This window comes from Pyricularia oryzae, chromosome 2 (genome assembly GCF_000002495.2).
Source record: "Pyricularia oryzae 70-15 chromosome 2, whole genome shotgun sequence".
Taxonomy (NCBI): Eukaryota; Fungi; Ascomycota; class Sordariomycetes; order Magnaporthales; family Pyriculariaceae; genus Pyricularia; species Pyricularia oryzae.
Genome location: NC_017850.1, coordinates 3809591 through 3832105, shown reverse-complemented (window position 1 = coordinate 3832105; position 22515 = coordinate 3809591). Strand labels below are relative to the sequence as shown.

The following is a 22515-nucleotide window of genomic DNA, read 5'->3' as shown; positions in this document are numbered from 1 at the left end:
GCACCTTTTACAGAGCATATCGCATTCCGCGATAGCTTTCAGCTTCAAGGCTCTAATTTATCAACTTCCCATCAACGCCACCTTTGCGCCTTGCCCACGCATCATATACACTCAGCCCCTCGCTTATCGTCTTGGTTACCACTTTAAAGTCCATATAGAGCCTTAGCGGGTGCATCTTCCAGGTCCATCTAACACGCAAAAGGCCGCCTGCAATGGCCGGCGTTGACCAAGATCCTCTTTTGCTGCTGCGGCAGTCAATCGCGTCGGGAGGCGCGATTCTGCCCACCACCGTCGCCGAGCCGTCGCCATCGGCACCCGAAGCAAGCCTATCGAGCGCAACCCATCTTCAATTTAGCCACCCGAAACCAGTCTCGCTGCCCATAGCCGCCCCGACGCGCTTCGTCAGCAACGACAGGCCCGTGGACCTCCGCAGCATCTACTTTGCCTGGCTGAACCGCGAGGTCGCCATCCCGGACTACAATGCCTCGGCATCCAAACTCAATGACGAGCTGGCCCAGTCCTCCACGCCCACGGCGACTGTGCACAAGTTTGCCTTTGTAGAGCGTCTCGACCTGATTACTTGGCTCGAGGGCGCCAGCGAGGAGAGTGAACACATCCAGCCCCTGGCCGGGGAGAAGGACGCCGCGGCCAGTGCAGCGGCAGGTGCGGCGGCCAATGGAGGAGCTGCCGCCCCTGCTGCTGCTTCAGCGAGGGCAGGGAGGGGGACCATGGACCCCAGGCTTGCGGTTGTTTACAGTGGTGAGCGAAGGATGGGTGACCACAACACGGCACTGAGGGGAATAAAGCCAACTGTAGGTACCTTGGACCCATGTTCTTCCATCTGTTTGTGGATGGCTTGCCTCGAGTGTGGTTTACTGACTTTGCACTGCATCTTCAGGACTTTTCTCATGTTCGCAAGCTCGCGGCGCCCTTTATGAACAAGAAGTCACAAAACCCATCGGCAAACATCCCTAGAAACCCGTCCCTGCCCCTGAATCAGAAACCGCAGCGCAGGCCTGATCCCATCATCCTTCTCTCCCCATCAATGTCATCACTCCTCCGAATATCCAACATCAAATCCTTCCTCGAGGGAGGTCGCTACGTGCCGGCAGATAATAGCTCGACGGCATCTATGCTACACATCTCTAGGGTCATGAAGGAGATTGACCCTGCGCGGCCAATGCGTTTTATCCTGGTCGAGGGCCCGGAGCAGTTCAAGCCCGAATACTGGAACCGCGTGGTGGCGGTGTTCACGACGGGTCAAACGTGGCAGTTCAAGAACTACAAGTGGCCGCAGCCGCAGGAGCTGTTCCGACACGTGATTGGAATCTACGTCGGTTGGAGGGGCTCTCCGCCGCCCGAGACGGTCCGCAGCTGGGGTCATCGGGTGCAGGCCTATGGGCTGGACAAGTGGCGCGACCCGGTCGCTGCGGCAAGTTTCGGCAACCAGGTTGATAGCAGCCGGTTCAGGGACAGAGAGGTTGTTGAAAGCATCTGGAAGAGCATAGAAGGCAACATGAGGTCCAAGGGCTGGAAGAGAGATGCTGGGCCGACGGCAATTTGAGAGATTGTTTTTTGAGTTGAGTTACCCAATTTGCGACAGGGGGGAGAACACTCGACTATCAGGCCTGGCTCCATTACGACTAGCTCAGCGTTCTTTACAGGCACGTCAAGGTCATATAGAACTTGAAAATCCGTTCTCCGGCCTGCGTGATATGTACCTAGGGAGAATGATACCACATTTACAACCTGCCAAAGGCTACACCGCTGAGATTGGGAAGATTATCAGGAATTGGCGTTTATGGTGTGTTGCTTTTTCCAAAAGTGTGTAATATGAAAGCCAGGCGCCGGGAAGGCATTTATGTATATACCAAAAGGACGGTCACAATACAATGGAATTCATTCATGTGAGGAGTGCCTTGAATTTGTTCATTTTTCTCAATTTCAATTTCAAGGGGCCTGCTATGCTATACAGGATCAAAGCTTCAGGACAAGACCTTGGCGACAATCTCGGCCACCGTCTCGTCCCGAATCCCAACCACGTCGTTATCCGAGTCTTCTTTCGACACGAGCACGCTGCGGGCTTTGCCCTCCTCGTACAGCTGGGCCACGGCCAGGTCTAAATGCCACGGCAGCCCTTCCTCACGCTTTGCCCTGCCCCTCTTGATGAGGTTGGCGACAGTTTCGTGCCGCACCATCCACTCCTTGCCGGGTGTGGCTTCTCTGAACGCAGTCAAGAGCTCCTGTTGGCAGGTCTGTACCGAACGGACCTTGACGACGCGATTCGCAGTCTCATCCGGGTGCTGGAACACGCCGATGACGGCCTGGGTGATCCCCTGGATCGTGGTGCCGGTAAAGGTCTCGGTTCCGGCGTCGTAGATGATGGCGGTGTTGGTGGAGACGTCGAAGCCCATGGTTGGGAACTTTTTGAGAGCCTGTGTTGCGTACAAAAAAGTGAATATCGTGTTAGCGACATTGGCTGTCTCATATTTCATCCAGGGGGAGCACCGAGATTCCCCAGGGTGGTACCTACCCATTCGATAGGATTCCCTATGGCCACAGCAGTCCACGAGAAGCCCGGGTTCGACCTAGCAAGGGCCCTGGCCTTGTCTATGGGGACCTTCCTCGCCTCGCCAATGTCGGCAAAGTCTGGGAACTGACGGCCGTGGTCGGGACCCCAGCCAAAGTCGCTGACGATGAGGCGCCGCACGCCCGCGGCCTGGGCGGCCTCGACGATGCCCTCCTGGAACGGCAAGGCACCGGGAGCCAGGGCGCAGACGGCGGCGTCCTGGCCCTGCAGCGCCGAGTGCAGCTCCGCCAGGTCCGCGTAGCCTGATGTGCGGATGACCGACGAGACCGTGGGCGGGAACTCGGCCGTCGAGTCTCGGCGCGTCACAACCGTCACCGTGTACCCGGCTTCGAGCAGGGCAGAGGTGATGGGTCCGCCAAAAGTGCCGGCGGCCTGGTAGAAATCAAAATGTCAGCCTTGAATGTCGCTCTCTTGTTTTTATTTTGTTATCTGGCTTGTGAATATGTTTGTAGGACGCGCGATGGCTTGCTTACACCGAATACTGCAACTTTTTTGATGGGTGACATTTTGCTTTAGTGATATGTGGTTGATGTGATTGTCCAGCCAAGGGAGACATCAGGCCATGGTTGCGAACAGATAGACTCTATATATGCACTTCGTGATCCCCCTTTTTTCACTCAATATGAAATAGATTGTAGGTATTCATACCTCATCAAACATCTTTGTTGCGGGGCGGAGCTCCGCCAGGGGTATTGCACAGTTTAGTGGTTTTGGCCGCAACAAGCGGGCGGAAATCCACCTGCCTGAACGGAGACCCAACTACTGACTTCTGCGAGACTACTGGCAAGAACAAGCGCCGCCATTGGGTATTCTACATATTCCGAGTCTCCATGGTTGGGATATCTGTTGTTGTTGACCGTAGGTTACGGTATCGAACTTGTCATCGTGGAGAGGGTGCGTGTGGAAGTTCGGCGGAGTTGCGCTCCATGTGAAACTGCTACAAGTATCCAGTACAAAGCGGATACCTATTTAGAGTAGTCTGTATCTTGATCTTAGTCCCGTGCTACCTACCTTGCGGATTTGAAAACTCAGATACATATGTTCAAGAGGCGCGACGACCAAACTGTGTTAGCGGCTCAAGTATGTCCAGATTGAACTGTCATCCAAATGTGTGTATGTACTAAGTAACCAAAGTCGTCCGATCCCGAGAAAGCAGCGACATATATCCCGTTGAACACCATGGTTGGCTGGGACAAGCCATGGCGTACGCATGTGAAGCCATTTGAAAAGTGGCGATTTTGCCCGGTCATAGTGCCAAAGCGTCGGCAGCTCGATCAAAGCCTAGCGCTGCTTGCAACGCCGTGATGTTGACAGATCTGACGCAACTACAATAGCAGTGTTCAAGCAGCACTGTAGTCTCTGTGACCCGGATTGCATAATCCCGCTGTTGTGCGGCCATATACTCCTCCGATGGGGAGCCATTCACATGCAATCAAGCTGGCCAAAAAAGCAAGGTTTGCGCCAGCCAAGCAAAGGCTCTTGCGATTGTTCGTGAAAGAAGAAGCCCTTCCATGAAGACATACAGCCCAAAGTTAACCAGGACGACCGCGATGATTCCTTCTCCTACCACCGCGCTTTTTGCCTCCACTACTTATTTCCTTGTAGCACAGGGCAGCAGTGGCGGCAAACAGTAGCGTGGCCAGGATGACGCGCGGATCAAACCTGCTGCGCTCGCGCTGATGCCGTTTCTCATCCGACGGCGACCTGTCATCGTCGTAATCACGGTAGCGCCTAGAGCGATGGGAACGATCCCGCGGATCTCGATGGTCGTAGACGCAGGTCCGCGCCGTTGATGAAGCTACTGAGGAGTCGCGGGGGATATGCTGGACGGCATAGAGCTCCTCCCGCCGCACGACGGCTCCAGACCCACTGTCGGGGCTGCTGCGGCGGTCGTCATTTTGACGGCGTTCATGGTGGTCTTGGTGACCATGGTGACCATAGTAATGGTGACGGTCATGGTGGGGCAGGTAATGTTCGTCGTCATCGGCGCGGTGGCGAGACGATTCGGCGCGACGGCCCCGCGGCGGGTCGCGGTGATGCGATCGAGGCCGATGGTGGTTATGCTTCCCCACTATGCTTGACGATTCGGAAAAGAATGAGTCTTCGTCGGAAGCCGACGGCCTCCTGCTAAGCTCGCGGCCGCGAGGTTCAGGGTGTCTGTGGTAAGGATGTGCACTCATGGTTGATGGTGGGCTGGAACTGGGATAGGGTGCCCTAAGCCGCGAATGGCTCGTTCCTGGCAGGTTGGAGATGAAGCGGGCAAGGTATGAGATGGCCGCCCGCCGTGGGGACCACGGACTGTCGTCTGATTGTTGACTACGATAGGCTAGAATCGAGTCGAATTGGACGAGTCGTCGGAGCCGGGGCTTGGGTTCTTGCCCGCTTGAATTGACTTCTTCCGCTGCTTCTGACCTTCCTTTCCCCGGATTTCTGGCGTCATAAAACCGATGGAACGTGAAGGACGTATGGATGATGATTCAGGACGATGAGTTACAAAACCCGCGTTGGAATATTTGCGACTTGTGTCAACCAAAGATTGGCAAGGTTAGGGATGAGGGTGGCGATGTGTCGTTGACGAGTTAGGCAGAATTGATGCCGAGGTAGCTCTGTCTGCTAGGTAGCTCGCGTCTGGCCAACCTGGTGACAGTTGCCGGTACAGTTTTGGTTTCTTTTGCTTCCCTGTCGCCTTGCACTGCAGCCTGTCCGACCTGCCTACATTACATACGGTACGTTGCCCAACTAAGCTGGTCGCGGTCTCCATTGGGCGTTTGCGTCGGGTGGCGAAGGTCGCTGCCAAGATCCGCCCCTCCCACACCTACCGGTACTGTATTCTCAAAGAAAGTTGGTTTGCTACTGCCACTTTACTTGCTTACTATGACTACCTTACTTACAATTTCTAGTTCTAGATCTAGTAACTACCAGGTACCTACCCAGGGACGGAACGTTGACGGAGCAGAGGAAAATTTCTAGTTGTATTCGACTATGATGAACATGCGTAAATGGCTTACTGCCAATTATGCAGTAACAACAGTTCCAAGGTGTGGCAGCAATGCAATGCAATGCATGCCGTATTAACTAACGTACGCAGTATGGCATGTATAGCGGTTAGCCAAGAAAGTTTCCTGGGGATTTCTTCACGCGGATCCACCTCTCCAGGTTGCAGTCAGACGAACACAACCACCCACCTGCAGCAGCTTAGCTTCTTGTTTGCCAGCCTGCAGCATAGCCTTTTTCCGCTGGCATGCATCCAGAACCTCATTGGAGGCTGACGGGTCTGGTACCTTGGTGAGAAAATGCAAAATGCCGTCTGGTTCGTCCATGGTTACCGGGTAAAGTATGTGCCCAACATACTCTGTACCTCGCGCTTTAATAGGTCCATCTACAGCAGCTAGGAGCGTCGTACCTGCACTAGACTTGTATAGTCCTAGTCTAGACTTGTGCTTGGCACTCCCTGATGGACAGCTTCTGGATTAACGTTGCGTACCCCCTGTTCGGCACCCCCCCTGTTCGGCACCCAAAAATAACAACACTTTTATTTTTATCCTCCAACTTCTATTATAAATATCTCGATGAATCTGTCACTTTTGGATTTACTTTTTTCTGATTTTAATTCTCCATTTTCCAATGAAGCAATATACTGAAAAACAGCTTATATCTGCAATTAACGACGTCAATAATGGCAATCCAATTGCAAAAACCTCCCGAAAATGGGGAATACCTAGGTCTACACTTCAAAGTCGACTTAAAGGTTCTCAACCTTATAAAAAAGCACAAAGCCCTTTTCAAAGGCTTTCCACGGAACAGGAAAAGCATTTGGCTGATTGGGTACTTACCCAAACAGCTTTAGGGCTTCCGCCAACGCATCAAGAATTACGCTTTTTTGCCGAACGAATTCTTCAAGCCGCCGGAGAGACAAAAGGCCTTGGAAAACGTTGGATAACTCGTTTTTTGGCTCGTTATCCAATCCTTAAAGCCCAAAGGCCCCGTCGAATAGATAACGCCCGGGTTAATGGCGCTACTACGGAGGTAATTAAATCTTGGTGGTGTCACAGACCTGAAGGACAGCCACTGGGCTGTCGCTTAGTCATGACCCCTGTCACGTGAAGGCGCGAGGGCCGAGCGCCTCGCGCGCGTATATCTACGCGAAATCTCTGCAGTCTCCGATATGTAGCTCCTCGAGCTACGTCTTCGTCAACAACCACCTGCTACCCTGTGCCTGGAAGACTAGATAGCCAATATACTCTGTCCTGTTACCTGATCGCCCGCACCTACCTGTCCGCCCTGCCTGCCCGTGACATTACGTAGCTCCTTCATTAGGTGCCCGCGATGCCTGCGTCACTGCAACCCCCGATCTTAACCGATTCGACCGAGGAACTGATCGAACACCTACAAGGACACCCTGAACAATGGGTGTCTTACATCTCCGATTCCTACCAAAAGCTGCAACTATTGCACGATAGCAACGTCCGCCTGAACTCCTGCCTAGAAATGCAGGAAGCCGAGACCCAACGCGCCCGCGCCGAAACGGACCGTGTCCGCGACAAGGCGCAGGCCGACATTCTGGCCATGGCCATGGAAAAGGCCTCCGCCATAACCTCCCGGGATGCCGCTTTCGCCGAATTAGAGAAAACACGGTCCGAACTGAAGGAAGTTCGGACCGTAACGCTACCCACGGTACACATAACCACCCCCGCCCCAACTACCAACACGCCTGTTGAACCCCTTATGGTTACTCCTATGGGAACGACTCCGCCGCCTGCTTCCGAACATCCCGCCTCCGCCCGCCTTTCTGAACGACTTCCAGACCCCGATAAATTTACGGGCGCCCGCTCCGACCTCCGCCGCTTCGCCACCCAAATCCGGGGGAAAATGACCTCAAACAAAGACCGCTTCCCCAACCCCGAATCACGCCTGATTTATGTAGCCGGTCGACTGTCCGGTAAAGCGTACAACCTGATCCTGCCCAAAATGGTCGGAGGCACACCCCAATTCGGAGATTATACGGATCTCCTCCAATACCTAGAGGAGGCATTCGGGGACCCCGACCACGTCCAAAACGCACAAAACAAACTATATGCCCTGAAGCAGCGGAACGTAGATTTCGCCGAGTATCTGTCGGAGTTCCAACGCCTGTCTCTGGAAGGAGAAATGCCGGAGGATGCCCTCCCCCCTCTTCTATTCCAGGGAATATCGGAAGAGCTCCAGGACATGCTCCTCCACAACCCCGCCCCATCCCGCCAGTACCACGAATTTACCCGACACCTGCAAAGCTTGGATAACCGCTACCGCCAGCACCAGCAGTATAAAAATAGACAGACACGTACCCCTCGGGCCGCAGCGCCCCCCGCGCGCGCGGCTCCCCGAACCCAACCCGACATACCGCGGGCCGCCCCCAAGCCAAACGCGGAGCTCCCGCTTAACGACCCTATGGACCTGAGCAGCCAACGCCGCCACAACCGCAAGGAAAACATGCTATGTTACCGTTGTGGATCCCAAGAACATTTCGTTGCCAAATGCCCGGAACCGGATACCCGCCGCACGCGGCTGCACCAGGCCGGAATCGAACGATCCAGGTCCAGGTCCAGGTCCCCGCGCCAAATACAAACCAAACTCCCTAAAAACCCCCGCCGCGGCTCGGACGCCAGCCGCTCCAGCAGCCGAAGTTCGAAAAACGGAGCCCGCCTGGGATAAGTCGCCCCCAGGCCGCCAAGGCCGCGCATAGACCGCCGGCGATCCGCATCTCTGCCGCCGCCGTTCACGGGTTCCCCGTTGAAGAGGAATATAACCAACGATCCGACCTGATGATCCTGCCTGCCGAACTGACAGTGGGGGGCCAAAACCTCCCAACCTATGCCCTCACCGATTGCGGTGCGGAAGGAAAATGCTTCCTCGACCAAGGATGGGCCGAAGAACGCCAACTACAAATGTATCCGCTGCGAAACCCATTCGACATCGAAGTATTCGACGGAAGGACCGCCGAAAGTGGGAAGTGCACCCATTATGTCCGAGGACAATTGAGAATCAAGGACCACATCCAGAAAAACGCGCTGTTCTTCGTCACACAGCTAGCCCACTACCCCATTGTGCTAGGAATGCCTTGGCTAAAGCAGCACGATCCAACGATTGGATTCGCGTCACACGTTATTACGTTTGACAGCGACTATTGCCGCCGACACTGCAATATGCCCGACAAACCGGAGAAGGTTAAAGCTTTACACGCCGTACCAAAAAAAAGCCGCCCCCAGTACCAGGCTGACCGACCGCCGTCCCTCCGCGAAATGGATATCGCCCCTATCTCCCTGCAAGCCGCGAGCATGTACGCCCGCCGCCGATCCTGCCGACTGTACGCCGTAACCTTGAAACAGATTGATGAGGTCCTAGCCGCCGACCCCCAAAATAGGAACGGGCCGACCCTGCCCGAAACAATCCGGGAATTCGCGGACGTATTTTCCCCGCAAGAAGCCGAGAAGCTGCCCCCACACCGACCGTCCGACCACCATATCCCGCTTATAGAAGGAAAAACGCCGCCGTTCGGCCCCCTGTACGCCATGTCCCGCGAAGAGCTGATAGCCCTTAAGGAATGGCTGACCGCAGAGTTGAAAAAAGGGTTTATCAGACCCAGTTCGTCATCCGTCGCCTCGCCCGTTTTGTTCGTGAAGAAGCAGGGAGGAGGGTTGAGGTTTTGCGTGGATTACCGCGCGCTGAATAACATTACCGTAAAAGACCGTTACCCGCTGCCGCTAGTCCGAGAGACCCTGAACAACCTGGCCGGCATGAAATTCTTCTCGAAAATCGATATCGTTTCCGCTTTTAACAATATTCGGATTAAAAAGGGGGAAGAATACCTGACGGCATTCCGCACGAGATTCGGCTTATACGAGAGCCTAGTCATGCCTTTCGGGCTAACGGGAGCCCCCGCGACGTTCCAGAGATATATAAACGACTCCCTGCGCGAATACTTAGACGTATTTTGTACAGCCTACCTGGACGACATTTTGATTTATAGCCGCACCCGAACAGAACACGAAGAACATTTGAAACTCGTACTGGAAGCCCTGAGGAAAGCCGGGCTATACGCCAACGCCGCGAAGTGCGAATTCTTCGTGACGGAAACCAAGTTCCTGGGCCTGCTGGTCGGCGTCGAAGGCGTAAAAATGGACCCTGAAAAAATCACCGCTGTCCTGGACTGGCAAACACCCAAAAAGCTTACTGACGTACAAGCATTTTTGGGGTTTGGCAACTTTTACCGGCGCTTTATCCGAGATTTCTCAAAGATCGTAGCCCCTTTGACGAGATTGACCAAGAAAGACGTCGCATTCGAATGGAATAGCGCCTGCGAAACCGCCTTCCGACTGCTGAAGAGAAAGTTTACCGAAGCCCCCGTACTGGCGCACTTCGATTGGGAAAAGGATGTGATCCTGGAGACCGACGCTTCCGATTATGTTTCTGCGGGAATATTGTCACAATACGGCGACGACGGAATACTCCGCCCCGTCGCGTTCTTTTCGAAAAAACACACAGCTACCGAATGCAATTACGAGATTTACGACAAAGAATTGCTAGCCATTATCCGCTGTTTTGAAGAATGGCGCCCGGAACTCGAAGGGACGTCGTCCCCGGTCCAAGTAATTACGGACCACCGCAACCTGGAATATTTCACGACGACGAAAATGCTCAACCGCCGACAAGCCCGATGGGCCGAATTCCTGTCAAGATTTAATTTCCGTATCACCTACCGACCCGGGAAACAAGGAGCGAAACCCGACGCACTAACCAGGAGGTCAGAGGATATGCCTGAGGAGGGGGATGAACGACTTAAGCACCAAACACAAGTCGTACTGAAAGAACACAATTTACCTGCCCGCCCCACCCGGTTACAACCCATAATCCGCCAAAACAAACCCCTATTGCCAAGACACCTGATAGAGCTACTAGACGCCGGATACGAATCCGACCCGATAACGCAATCTGCCCTAGAAGCGTTGAGGACAGGCGCCGACCGCCACCCCAAGCTGCAATTGGCCGAATGCGAAGAACGATCCGGCTATTTGTATTACCGCAATAGACTATACGTACCCGATTCGAATAATCTGAAAGCCGAGATCCTGCGCCGCTGCCACGACTCCCCCGTCGCCGGTCACCCCGGCAAAGCAAAAACCTACGACCTGCTGTCCCGAGAATATTACTGGCCCGGAATGCTACATTACGTATCATTATGGGTAAAGAAATGCCAGACCTGCCGCCGAATCAACCCGTCCCGCGAAGGCCACCAGGGCCTCCTGCGACCCCTGCCCACTCCTGAACGCTCATGGCAACACCTGTCGATGGATTTTATCACACATTTGCCGCAAAGCAACGGCCACGACGCCATCCTAGTGGTCGTAGACCGCCTGACTAAGATGAGACACTTCGTCCCTTGTAAAGGGACCTGCAATGCCGAGGACACCGCCAACCTGTACCTACACCACGTATGGAAACTACACGGGTTGCCCCTGACGATAGTTTCGGATAGAGGCACCCAATTCGTGTCGAAGTTTTGGAAACACCTGACAACCCGTTTGAAAATCGACAGCCTGCTATCCACTGCTCACCACCCCGAGACTGACGGACAGACCGAGCGTTTTAACGCGTCCCTGGAACAATATTTGAGAGCTTATGTGGCCTACCTGCAAGATGATTGGGAAAGTTGGCTTCCCCTCGCCGAATTCACAGCCAACTCCCACAAGTCCGAGACCACCGGAACCTCCCCGTTTTACGCGACTTACGGATTCCATCCCCGCATGGGATTCGAGCCGGTACCCCTGAACCAGCCTTTGCCCGCCCAGCGGGATGCCGAAAAGCTAGCCGCCCGAATGGAAGCCATTCTGGAACAAGCCCGCGCCGAAATGACCGCCGCCCAAGCCCGTTACGAAGAACAGGCGAACCGACACCGTACCCCGGCCCGCCGGCTTACCGTCGGCCAATATGTATGGTTAGACGCACGGAATATCCAGACCGCCCGCCCGCAGAAGAAACTGGATTGGAAGAACTTGGGACCCTTCCGAATTTCTGAGGTGATTAGCCCGTACGCCTACCGTTTGGACCTGCCGTCGTCTATGAGAGTACACCCTGTTTTCAATATAAACCGACTAAAACCTGCTGACGTTGAGCCCCTGCCGGGCCAACAACCTGCACCGCCACCCCATTTGGAAGTGGAAGGTGAGAGAGAATACGAAGTCGAAGAGATCCTCGACTCCTTTTGGGAAACCCGCGGCCGAGGAGGCCGCCGGCTGAAATATATCGTCCGTTGGGCTGGATATAGCGAACCCACGACTGAACCTGCCGATTACCTGGAAAACGCTGCTCAATTGGTAAAGAATTTCCACCGTCGATACCCCCATAAGCCCGGGCCCCGGCCGTGACGGAGCTCGGCCTGGAAGGGGGGAATACTGTCACAGACCTGAAGGACAGCCACTGGGCTGTCGCTTAGTCATGACCCCTGTCACGTGAAGGCGCGAGGGCCGAGCGCCTCGCGCGCGTATATCTACGCGAAATCTCTGCAGTCTCCGATATGTAGCTCCTCGAGCTACGTCTTCGTCAACAACCACCTGCTACCCTGTGCCTGGAAGACTAGATAGCCAATATACTCTGTCCTGTTACCTGATCGCCCGCACCTACCTGTCCGCCCTGCCTGCCCGTGACAGGTGGCTTTATATTACGAACCCGGTTATTAACGCTATTAAACCGGAAAACTGTTGGAATATGGACGAAACCGGTATAATGGAAGGCAAAGGATCTAATGGCCTAGTATTAGGGCTTAACGGGATCCGGCCGTTGCAACGAAAAGAGCCCGGAACGCGTGGTTGGACGACTATAATCGAATGTATATCGGCTACGGGCGTTGCCCTCCCTCCCCTCGTTATATTTAAGGGAAAAAACGTACAACAACAATGGTTTCCCACGGATTTAAGCCCTTTCGATAATTGGCAATTTCATGCAACCGAAAACGGGTGGACAAATAACCAAACGGCTATCGAATGGTTAAAAAAGGTGTTTATTCCGTATACTCAACCTTTAACCCCTGAAAAGCGGTTATTAGTTTTGGATGGCCATGGATCACATATAACGGACGAATTTATGCTTCTTTGCTTGCAAAATAATATTCAACTCCTATATTTACCCCCTCATTCGTCACACGTTCTTCAACCATTGGATCTATCGGTTTTTGGGCCGTTAAAAGAAGCTTATCGACGTCAACTTGGATTTGTTAGCCAATTTTGCTGTTCAACAGTTATTGGAAAACGAAATTTCCTACTTTGTTATCGAAAAGCCAGATTAAAAGCATTTATAGCAAAAACCATTCAATCTGGTTGGCGTACAACGGGGTTATGGCCGGTAAACTTGGTTAAACCACTTTTAAGCCCTTTTTTGTTAGAAAATAGCAACGCCAACGTTATAAAAGATAAAAACAACGGTTTGCAAAGGGATAAAACACCGGAAAGCCCAGCCCAAAAAATTAACGACCCGTCTTTACTTATTTGGAAAACCCCTAAAACGACCCGAGATATCCGACTTCAACTGCAAAAACTTTCCCAATCCAACAAAACCAACGCTACTTCACGTCTTTTATTTGCAAAAGTCCAAAAAAGCTTCGAAGCCAAAGATACCCTTTTGGCTAGCGCCCAGCAAAAAATCAGCTTATTGGAAGCACAACTGGAGGCAATACGGCCGGTTAAAAGGAGGAGGGTGGTTCCTGTTAATTATATGCATTATTTTGCATGTAATAAGCCCACTTTTATTTGTATATAGCCAATTTTATTTAGTGCCGAAGTGGAGTGGGGAATGGTGGAATTCCGTTACTTTGTTAATGCAGGAATGCAATTTAAAGGTCAGCGAGTGGGGTTAGCTACCCTGTACCGGGTTTAATACCCACCCTGCACCTGCGAGTCAGCTACCCTGTACCGGGTTGAAAATTTCACCAAGTCAACGTTTAAATGCAAACCCAGAGATGGTTTGTATGCAAATGAGGGTGTTTTTTCAAAAACCCATACAAATTAGTTTTTCGGAAATTCATTCGCGGCACCGGAACCTTTTCTGGCGTGCGGACCCCCACTTCGATGTCGGAGAGTATGTAAGGGAAATAAAGCAAAATCTCCCCCAACCAATTATTTATCAGTACCAAAATTATAGTGCATTTCTACCTATTATTCAGCGCTTTTAGCACTGGTTATTTACCACGCCGCACCTAGGGTTTACCCCTATATCCCCTGTTAGCACCATTGTTATTAACAGGTTATGAGCCCGGAAAGGTTCTAGCTAGTGCACTAAAGCGCACTTTGCATTATTGGAAAGCCCTGTTTTCAGGCTTTAATTTGGTTATTGTCGCATATCCGCAGCACGTATATTGACGAAGATATTGCTGTTTTTGTGCAAATTGTTGGTTATAGGTGCTACGTTAGCACCTATCCCCCCTGTAATTACAGTGAGGGGTCGCTATATTAGCGTTTGACTCAGGCCCAATTTTCAGGCACTGCAGCGCTCGCTCGATTGCAAATCCCAAAATTTTTGGTGTGGTTTTTATGGGTTGTGCATCGCTATTGCGATTGGTTCAAATTTTTAGTGCGTTAATTAGGGTTTGCGCTAACGAGTCAGGGCCAAAACCCCTGTATTCGCCCGCTAATAGCCCAGTGATCCACTAACCGAACGCTGCAAATTACCCTGCAGGTTACCCTGCACCCACCTAGCGAATTGAACTTTCGATCGCTAGTGCACCTGGATCGGTACAAATAATACCAGGGCACCCATTAATTGTGGATTTAGGGATTCCAACCCTGTATTTTCAGTGGATTCGATCATTGAAAATAGCAATAAGCCCTATATTTGGCAAGTATAGGCCTGTAACCGTTAGAAGGCAAACGGCTATAGAAAATCCTAGATTGGGGTATTTACCCTTAGGCGACTAGGTTAGTTTTTAACTATAATTCAGGCCACCCTACAATGGAAGACAGCCCTATGTCGGGCCTCCCAGGCCCAATTCCACCGGATAGGGGCCCTGAATCCAGCCCGAATGAAGTTCTAACCGCTAAATTACAGGCGCAAGACCTGCAATTAAAAGTGTTAATAACAATGGTGCTAACAGGGGATATAGGGGTAAACCCTAGGTGCGGCGTGGTAAATAACCAGTGCTAAAAGCGCTAAATAATAGGTAGAAATGCACTATAATTTTGGTACTGATAAATAATTGGTTGGGGGAGATTTTGCTTTATTTCCCTTACATACTCTCCGACATCGAAGTGGGGGTCCGCACGCCAGAAAAGGTTCCGGTGCCGCGAATGAATTTCCGAAAAACTAATTTGTATGGGTTTTTGAAAAAACACCCTCATTTGCATACAAACCATCTCTGGGTTTGCATTTAAACGTTGACTTGGTGAAATTTTCAACCCGGTACAGGGTAACTGACTCGCAGGTGCAGGGTGGGTATTAAACCCGGTACAGGGTAGCTAACCCCACTCGCTGACCTTTAAATTGCATTCCTGCATTAACAAAGTAACGGAATTCCACCATTCCCCGCTCCACTTCGGCACTAAATAAAATTGGCTATATACAAATAAAAGTGGGCTTATTACATGCAAAATAATGCATATAATTAACACCCCCTCTCTTTTGCTACTTAATCCAAAAATAAAGTCGGAAAAGAAAAGTACGTAAAATAAAACCCCCAAAACAAAAAAACAAAAGAAATTCCCCCTTGTGTCCCAACCCAACTCGAACCCCCGGTGCGAACCCCCTGGATGAATAAGCCCTTTGTACCAAACCCCCGATTGACTGAACCCCCGAATTGAAAAAGACCCCCAGAATTGTAACAACCCCCGGATTCGAACCCACGACCTACAGATTATAACCAACGGAACTTACTACTAAGCCAGGTAGCTAATCTGGCTGTTCGTTGTTGTGGATCCCAGAAAAGTTTAATATATAGGGTAGATTAAAAATCGCTAGGTCGCCCAAAACGCGAGCTAATTAAATTCGGATTCGACTTCGGGTATAAGGTCGGTATAAGTTGCTTAATAATCAACCTGAGCAGGGTAGGTTTGGGTAGATCGGTTGGTGTCGGGCTAACAAAAATCCAATAATTGCAAACAAAGGAGAAAAATGGTGGTAGTTAGCTAACGAACTAACTAGGTGCCCTACAATTCAATAGGTAAAAACTAAGTTTACAGGGGTTTTAACCCTATAAGCTCTAAAAAAACCTTGTGAATTGGAAGCGTTAGGGGCTTTGTAAGGCCGTCAGCGGGCATTTGTTTGGATTCCAGGTATTTTAGGGTCACTAATCCTTCTGTAACTAACTCCCTTACGTAGTGAAATTTTAATAACGTATGTTTAGTACGTTGGTGGTGCGTAGGGTTATGTGCGTTAGCTATAGAGCCTGTATTATCTCCAAATATTGCAATAGGGCCTTTTACAGGTAGTCCAATCTCTGTAAATAGGCTTTTAAGCCACTGTGCTTCACGCAGGGCTTCCGCTAAGGCGTCGGTTTCGGCTTCTGGGGTGCTTAAAGCTATAGTACTAGCCTTTTTGCACTTCCACGTTATAGGGCCCCCAGATAGGGTATACAAATATCCGTAAGTGGATTTTGAATCTTCCCTAGCCCCGGCAAAATCGCTGTCACTAAAACCAAGTAATTTTAGGCCTTTAAAACCCCCAATCAAAGAGTTAGGTGGTAAATTAGCTTTAATTACCCTATTTCCGTAGCAGATTGCTAGGGATTTAGTACCTGCTAAGTAGCGAAGTAGGTTTTTAGCTGCCGTTAAGTGGATTGTAGTGGCTTTCGTTAAAAAACGAGATAACCATTGAACCGCAAAACCGATGTCCGGGCGCGTTAATAGCATTAAATACATTAGGGTGCCGATAATACGCTGTAACAATTTGATTTCTAGCGCATTTACGGGTTTGCCCCCACTATATTTTAGCACACCCGGCTGTAAGGGAACAGAAATAGGTTTGCAATCAGCTAATCCGAACGTTGCTAATGCTTCCTCTATATACTGACTTTGATGGAGCCAAAGCAGGCGGTTAGGCCTGTCCCTTATAATCTGAACGCCTAAAAAATAGGCTGCAGGGCCCCTGTCTTCCAATGCGTATATTTTGTTAAAACGGGCTTTTAAATCCTGAATATATTGCAATTTAGGACCTATTAGCAGGCAATCGTCAACAAAAGTAACAATGAAATGCTTGGATTTAGCATTATAAAAGACAGCTGGATCAGAGATCAGCGGCTTAAAACCTTCTGTACAAAGTAGGCTTTTTAGCTTTGTTTGCCATTCTCTTGGGCCCTGTTTCAGACCGTATAGCGCCTTTTCCAACAGTATAACTTGCATTTCCTTTGGATTATAGCCCATTTGCACTAAAATTTTAGCGGTAGTAGGGCTGCAAGATCTAGCCCAATCGCTAAAACCCTCTGGAATTTGCAAATAAATATCTACGTCGGTAAGGTCACTATTTAAAAACGCACCGATAAAATCGATTTGTTCTATTTCCCAATTTTGTGCATTAGCTATAGCCAATAATATACGCCAGGTGGGCGGTATACTAGTGCTAGCAAAAGTCTCGATATAATCTAGGCCTTCGACCTGTAAAAACCCCCTAACAACAAGCCTGGCTTTATACTTTATAGGCTTATTATTTTCATCCTTTTTTAATTTAAACACCGGCCGGGTAGAGATTAGTCTACGGCCTGTATGCATTTTAATTTTAGGGATAAAACGGAAGGTTTTTGCAGTAACGATCTGGTCGAATTCAGACGCTAAAGCTGCTAACCATTTAGCACTTTCAGGGCTTTTTAGGGCCTGTTGGTAGCTATTTGGTTCGCCGTCTTTAGTGGGCTTTTTCTTTGTTTTCTTTTGGGTTTGATAACAAAGATAATGCACGTAATCGATATCCATAGGATCTGGGTTTTCGAACTGCGAATTTAACTCCATATTCTGTATTTTAGGTGCCGAAAACACCGGAACTTCCGTTATTTTAGGTGCTGAATTAGGCACCGCTACCGTTATAAGCTCTGGGGGGCGAACAGTAGACTGTACAGGCCAGGGAGGAACTGTAATTGCGGGAGGTAGGGGATTATTATCCACTGGATCCAAAGTTTTGGCGCTGTAGATTTCGTCTTCAGGTTCAGAATTAGAATCCCCCTCTAAATCTGGATTTTCCCCCTCTGAAATCTGTAGCGTTTCCCCTGGAATAGCCAAATTTTCAGCGGGTATACCCTCTAAAATTTTTACGGTAGAGGTTTTATATACGGCCCGTCTGGCGGGGGCGTAAACCAACGCTGTAGAATTGGATAAATGGGCTAAAAGCCTTACTGTTTCCGTTCGGGGAGCCAATTTGTTGGATTTTTGGCGTTTTTCCAGCGGTATAATAGCCTGGCATACGGTACCAATAACCCGATAATGGCCTAAATTAGGCCTGTGTGGTAATCCAGGTTGAAATTCGGAATAAAATTCCTCGTAGGGTGTTAACTCCCTGTTAGTTACCGCTGTACGGTTAACTAAATCAACCACGGCTGACAGTAAATAACACCATAAATATAGTGGTAGACCTGCCGCTAAAATGGTAGACCTTAGCCTATCCAAAATAACCCTAACGGACCGTTCCGTTAGCCCGTTTTGGCCATGGTTGTAGGGGTTGGAGGTGCTAAAATTAACACCTTTACTTGCAAACCAATCTTGAAGCTCTGTATTTACCTCGTGCCCCCCATCAAAATGAAATTTAGTGGGGTAGCGCCCGTACGTAGCTTTTAAAACCTTAAAAAAGCCTTTAATAGCCACTAAAACCGTAGGTCCGGCTTTATTCCGTAGTGAGATCGACCACCGAAAACGTGATTTTCGATCCACTAATAACAAAAATACGGGTTTTTTATTGTGAGGGTTAGGTTTAAGGGTTACTGTATCACCCTCTATGGAATCGAGGATATTAGGGGGTGTAGGGAGTGCCCCTTTATTTGTACGCCTAACAGAGGTGGCTTTAATGCAAGTAATGCAGGTAATAGCCCTAATTTTGTCGAAATTAGGTAGACCGTCTGCGTTTTTAGCGGTCTTTTTAAGCAATAACAACCCTATATGCCCTAAGCGCCTGTGCCATAACAGGGCTTTTTGGGCCTGGATTTCGTCACAATCGCCTGTAATTCCGTCTCCTTCAGCTGTTACCCAACCATCGGTAGTTCGATTTAGGCTTAAAGGGAGGTAATTTACAGGGGCCTGCACTAATTCCGGTACTAAAGGAGGTTCTAACAACGGATTTCTTGTGTGGGAAACCCCCTCTTTTTCGGTATTAGCCCCTTTTGTATTAGGCTGCTTAAAAGGGTCATCTAGCGGCTTACCGGGCCTACGGGGCCCAATCTCACGTGGATTTTCAGGGGTTTTTGCACTAAATTTCTGCATTACAGGTAAATCTACGGTTATATCCTTATTTTGTTTGGGATTTAACACTTCCGTTACCGTATTTTCTCCCGGTTCCGAATCGGTGTAGATTTTATAGTCGTCTTGGTCTTCAGGGACTATATTATTTAGTTTTACCTCCAACGGGGCTGCGTAGCCCTTTGTAACCCCCTGTAAGGTTAGGCTAGAGGCGGTGCTATATTCACCAATTACACAGGCGTAATTCGAAACCGTAGATGTAGTATTTCGAATAAGGATATCGCACCCTTTTACCTCCAAACAGAACGAATTTTTGGCGGTATTTAGGCGTCCCCACGCCTTGCGATCCCGATCGTACAGGGTATTTTTTAATAATACGCCCCCTGTATTGTAGTGTATTAGCCCACTAACGATATTTATTCCAAACGAGGGGATATATAGCACGTTATTTAACGTAACCTCTCTAAATTCGTCAATTTTGGAGCCATACCGGACCTGTATTTTAACAGTTCCAGTGCCAATAGGCCTAACAGGGCCACCTCCGGTACCGATTTCGACTGTTGAGCCGGGGGTATAATCGGTAAAAAATTGCTTATTTGCAAAGATATGGTGCGTGCTACCTGTATCGTACAGGACCGGGTAGCCTAGCCGTCGGGGCTTAGGGTCCCTATTTACGCCGCTTCCAGGCTTCGTCTTAGCCTTAGAATTAGTTGCTAATACCTGTGGTTTTAGCGTTTTACCGGTATAATCGGGTTCCGAATCCGATTCCGAACATAATTCTATAACCCCGCTAATAGCGGAATTAACCTCCTGTTGCAGTGCCCGGTACGGTAAATTACCGCCCGAATCGCCTGCCTGTTCCAGGGCGTTATACGCTGCGCAAACGCTAACGTCACCTGGAATCGAGCCCGTAAATAACTCGAAATCCATTGAAATCATGGAAGTTCCAGCGTTCGATTCGCTGGAATTGGAGGATTTATTATCTTTTGCAATAGCCGAATCCGAATTAGGGGTTGATTTGCCCTTTTTTCGTGATTTGGAGGTGCCGTCCTGCCCATTATTTTCCTTTTTAGCGTCCTTTTTAGCGCCTTTTTTCCCTGATTTTCGACCTTCAGCCCTGTAATTAGTGGCTTTGGCAGTTGTAGAGCCTGAAATCGAATTTTCGGATATAAGGTCCGCCATAAGGTATTGCAAATTTAATCGATCCGAATTTTGGCCTATAGCCTGCAGGGCCCGTTGGGTACTGCGTTGGCGTTCGGTCCAGGTAGGGAACGTCCCCTCCAGGGCCCGTAGGTATTGATTTCGTACATCGATAGGGCTAATTTGCACGTTGGCATTCGCTAATCTAGCTACCAGGGAATTAAAACGGCTGTTAAATTCTGGTATTGACCCTCTAAATTTCGAAAAATTTAGGGCGTGAAATTCCCGATATAGCGAGTCTCTGCTAATCTCGGGTGCAACGGAATAGCTATCTTCCAGGGTCTTATAGGCCGTTACAGGGCTGGAATGCCATGCAATGGATTCTAAAGGTTCCTTGGTTAGGCTGTCTTTAATAAGCAATAATAGGACTGATTGCTCATGTTCCGGTAGGCTATAGCCAATTTCAGGGTTGGAAATAAATTCCGCAGCTTTTATAGCCCTGAATTGTACTATAAGTGCCTGTTTCCACAGGTCGTAATTGCTAGCCCCTACTAATTTGCAATTTTCGGGGAAGGAAAATACCCGTTTTGATAGTTCTTTACCTATCCCGTCACCTAGAATTAGGTTACCGGGTGGATTAGGTGGTGCGGTAGCGGTATTAGCGCTAAAAATCTGTGGGTTGGCCTCCAGATTACCGCTATTGGGGGTATTAATACCCGCAATACCACTAAAACTAGTGGGTTCACCATTTTTCAGCGTCAACAGAGATGTTAACTGTTGAATTGTGTGCTGAAGTTGATCCAATTGCGTAGTTAACGCTTTTAATTGCAGGTCTTGCGCCTGTAATTTAGCGGTTAGAACTTCATTCGGGCTGGATTCAGGGCCCCTATCCGGTGGAATTGGGCCTGGGAGGCCCGACATAGGGCTGTCTTCCATTGTAGGGTGGCCTGAATTATAGTTAAAAACTAACCTAGTCGCCTAAGGGTAAATACCCCAATCTAGGATTTTCTATAGCCGTTTGCCTTCTAACGGTTACAGGCCTATACTTGCCAAATATAGGGCTTATTGCTATTTTCAATGATCGAATCCACTGAAAATACAGGGTTGGAATCCCTAAATCCACAATTAATGGGTGCCCTGGTATTATTTGTACCGATCCAGGTGCACTAGCGATCGAAAGTTCAATTCGCTAGGTGGGTGCAGGGTAACCTGCAGGGTAATTTGCAGCGTTCGGTTAGTGGATCACTGGGCTATTAGCGGGCGAATACAGGGGTTTTGGCCCTGACTCGTTAGCGCAAACCCTAATTAACGCACTAAAAATTTGAACCAATCGCAATAGCGATGCACAACCCATAAAAACCACACCAAAAATTTTGGGATTTGCAATCGAGCGAGCGCTGCAGTGCCTGAAAATTGGGCCTGAGTCAAACGCTAATATAGCGACCCCTCACTGTAATTACAGGGGGGATAGGTGCTAACGTAGCACCTATAACCAACAATTTGCACAAAAACAGCAATATCTTCGTCAATATACGTGCTGCGGATATGCGACAATAACCAAATTAAAGCCTGAAAACAGGGCTTTCCAATAATGCAAAATGCGCTTTAGTGCACTAGCTAGAACCTTTCCGGGCTCATAACCTGTTAATAACAATGGTGCTAACAGGGGATATAGGGGTAAACCCTAGGTGCGGCGTGGTAAATAACCAGTGCTAAAAGCGCTAAATAATAGGTAGAAATGCACTATAATTTTGGTACTGATAAATAATTGGTTGGGGGAGATTTTGCTTTATTTCCCTTACATACTCTCCGACATCGAAGTGGGGGTCCGCACGCCAGAAAAGGTTCCGGTGCCGCGAATGAATTTCCGAAAAACTAATTTGTATGGGTTTTTGAAAAAACACCCTCATTTGCATACAAACCATCTCTGGGTTTGCATTTAAACGTTGACTTGGTGAAATTTTCAACCCGGTACAGGGTAACTGACTCGCAGGTGCAGGGTGGGTATTAAACCCGGTACAGGGTAGCTAACCCCACTCGCTGACCTTTAAATTGCATTCCTGCATTAACAAAGTAACGGAATTCCACCATTCCCCGCTCCACTTCGGCACTAAATAAAATTGGCTATATACAAATAAAAGTGGGCTTATTACATGCAAAATAATGCATATAATTAACAAAAAGCGTTAACTACGCAATTGGATCAACTTCAGCACACAATTCAACAGTTAACATCTCTGTTGACGCTGAAAAATGGTGAACCCACTAGTTTTAGTGGTATTGCGGGTATTAATACCCCCAATAGCGGTAATCTGGAGGCCAACCCACAGATTTTTAGCGCTAATACCGCTACCGCACCACCTAATCCACCCGGTAACCTAATTCTAGGTGACG

The 22515-nt window shown here is 49.5% G+C and overlaps 6 protein-coding genes across 6 annotated transcripts; 2 read left to right on the top strand and 4 right to left on the bottom strand.

Moving 5' to 3' along the window:
• On the top strand, positions 1–1947 carry MGG_15720 (uncharacterized protein). Its single transcript, XM_003714421.1, has 2 exons — positions 1–812; positions 899–1947. The coding sequence occupies exons 1-2, from the start codon at positions 213–215 to the stop codon at positions 1562–1564; spliced, it is 1266 nt and encodes a 421-aa protein (XP_003714469.1). The 5' UTR covers positions 1–212; the 3' UTR covers positions 1565–1947.
• MGG_15719 (uncharacterized protein) lies at positions 1812–3363 on the bottom strand. The gene is made up of 3 exons (XM_003714420.1): positions 3064–3363; positions 2534–2962; positions 1812–2435 (listed from the first exon to the last, which is right to left on the bottom strand). The coding sequence occupies exons 1-3, from the start codon at positions 3094–3096 to the stop codon at positions 1986–1988; spliced, it is 912 nt and encodes a 303-aa protein (XP_003714468.1). The 5' UTR covers positions 3097–3363; the 3' UTR covers positions 1812–1985.
• On the bottom strand, positions 3353–5397 carry MGG_15718 (uncharacterized protein). Its single transcript, XM_003714419.1, has one exon. The coding sequence runs from the start codon at positions 4768–4770 to the stop codon at positions 4123–4125; it is 648 nt and encodes a 215-aa protein (XP_003714467.1). The 5' UTR covers positions 4771–5397; the 3' UTR covers positions 3353–4122.
• A 7958-nt stretch (positions 5398–13355) lies between these two features.
• On the top strand, positions 13356–13818 carry MGG_15717 (uncharacterized protein; the record flags this gene model as incomplete). The annotated part of the gene is made up of 3 exons (XM_003714418.1): positions 13356–13470; positions 13628–13696; positions 13760–13818. Coding segments are annotated over 3 exons (243 nt in total), but the record flags the coding sequence as incomplete, so codon positions are not given.
• Positions 13819–14726: 908 nt separating this feature from the next.
• On the bottom strand, positions 14727–15189 carry MGG_15716 (uncharacterized protein; the record flags this gene model as incomplete). The annotated part of the gene is made up of 3 exons (XM_003714417.1): positions 14727–14785; positions 14849–14917; positions 15075–15189. Coding segments are annotated over 3 exons (243 nt in total), but the record flags the coding sequence as incomplete, so codon positions are not given.
• Positions 15190–21805: 6616 nt separating this feature from the next.
• On the bottom strand, positions 21806–22268 carry MGG_15715 (uncharacterized protein; the record flags this gene model as incomplete). The annotated part of the gene is made up of 3 exons (XM_003714416.1): positions 21806–21864; positions 21928–21996; positions 22154–22268. Coding segments are annotated over 3 exons (243 nt in total), but the record flags the coding sequence as incomplete, so codon positions are not given.
• Positions 22269–22515: the final 247 nt, after the last annotated feature.

Excerpts from the sequence above, each read along its gene's own strand:
- MGG_15720 (XM_003714421.1), top strand. The coding sequence starts at position 213 with ATGGCCGGCGTTGACCAAGATCCTCTTTTGCTGCTGCGGCAGTCAATC. Across the intron at positions 813-898 it reads TGAGGGGAATAAAGCCAACT|GACTTTTCTCATGTTCGCAA; the intron begins GTAGGTACCTTG and ends CTGCATCTTCAG.
- MGG_15719 (XM_003714420.1), bottom strand. The coding sequence starts at position 3,096 with ATGTCACCCATCAAAAAAGTTGCAGTATTCGGT. Across the intron at positions 2,963-3,063 it reads AAAAAGTTGCAGTATTCGGT|GCCGCCGGCACTTTTGGCGG; the intron begins GTAAGCAAGCCA and ends GATTTCTACCAG. Across the intron at positions 2,436-2,533 it reads TAGGGAATCCTATCGAATGG|GCTCTCAAAAAGTTCCCAAC; the intron begins GTAGGTACCACC and ends TACGCAACACAG.
- MGG_15718 (XM_003714419.1), bottom strand. The coding sequence starts at position 4,770 with ATGAGTGCACATCCTTACCACAGACACCCTGAACCTCGCGGCCGCGAG.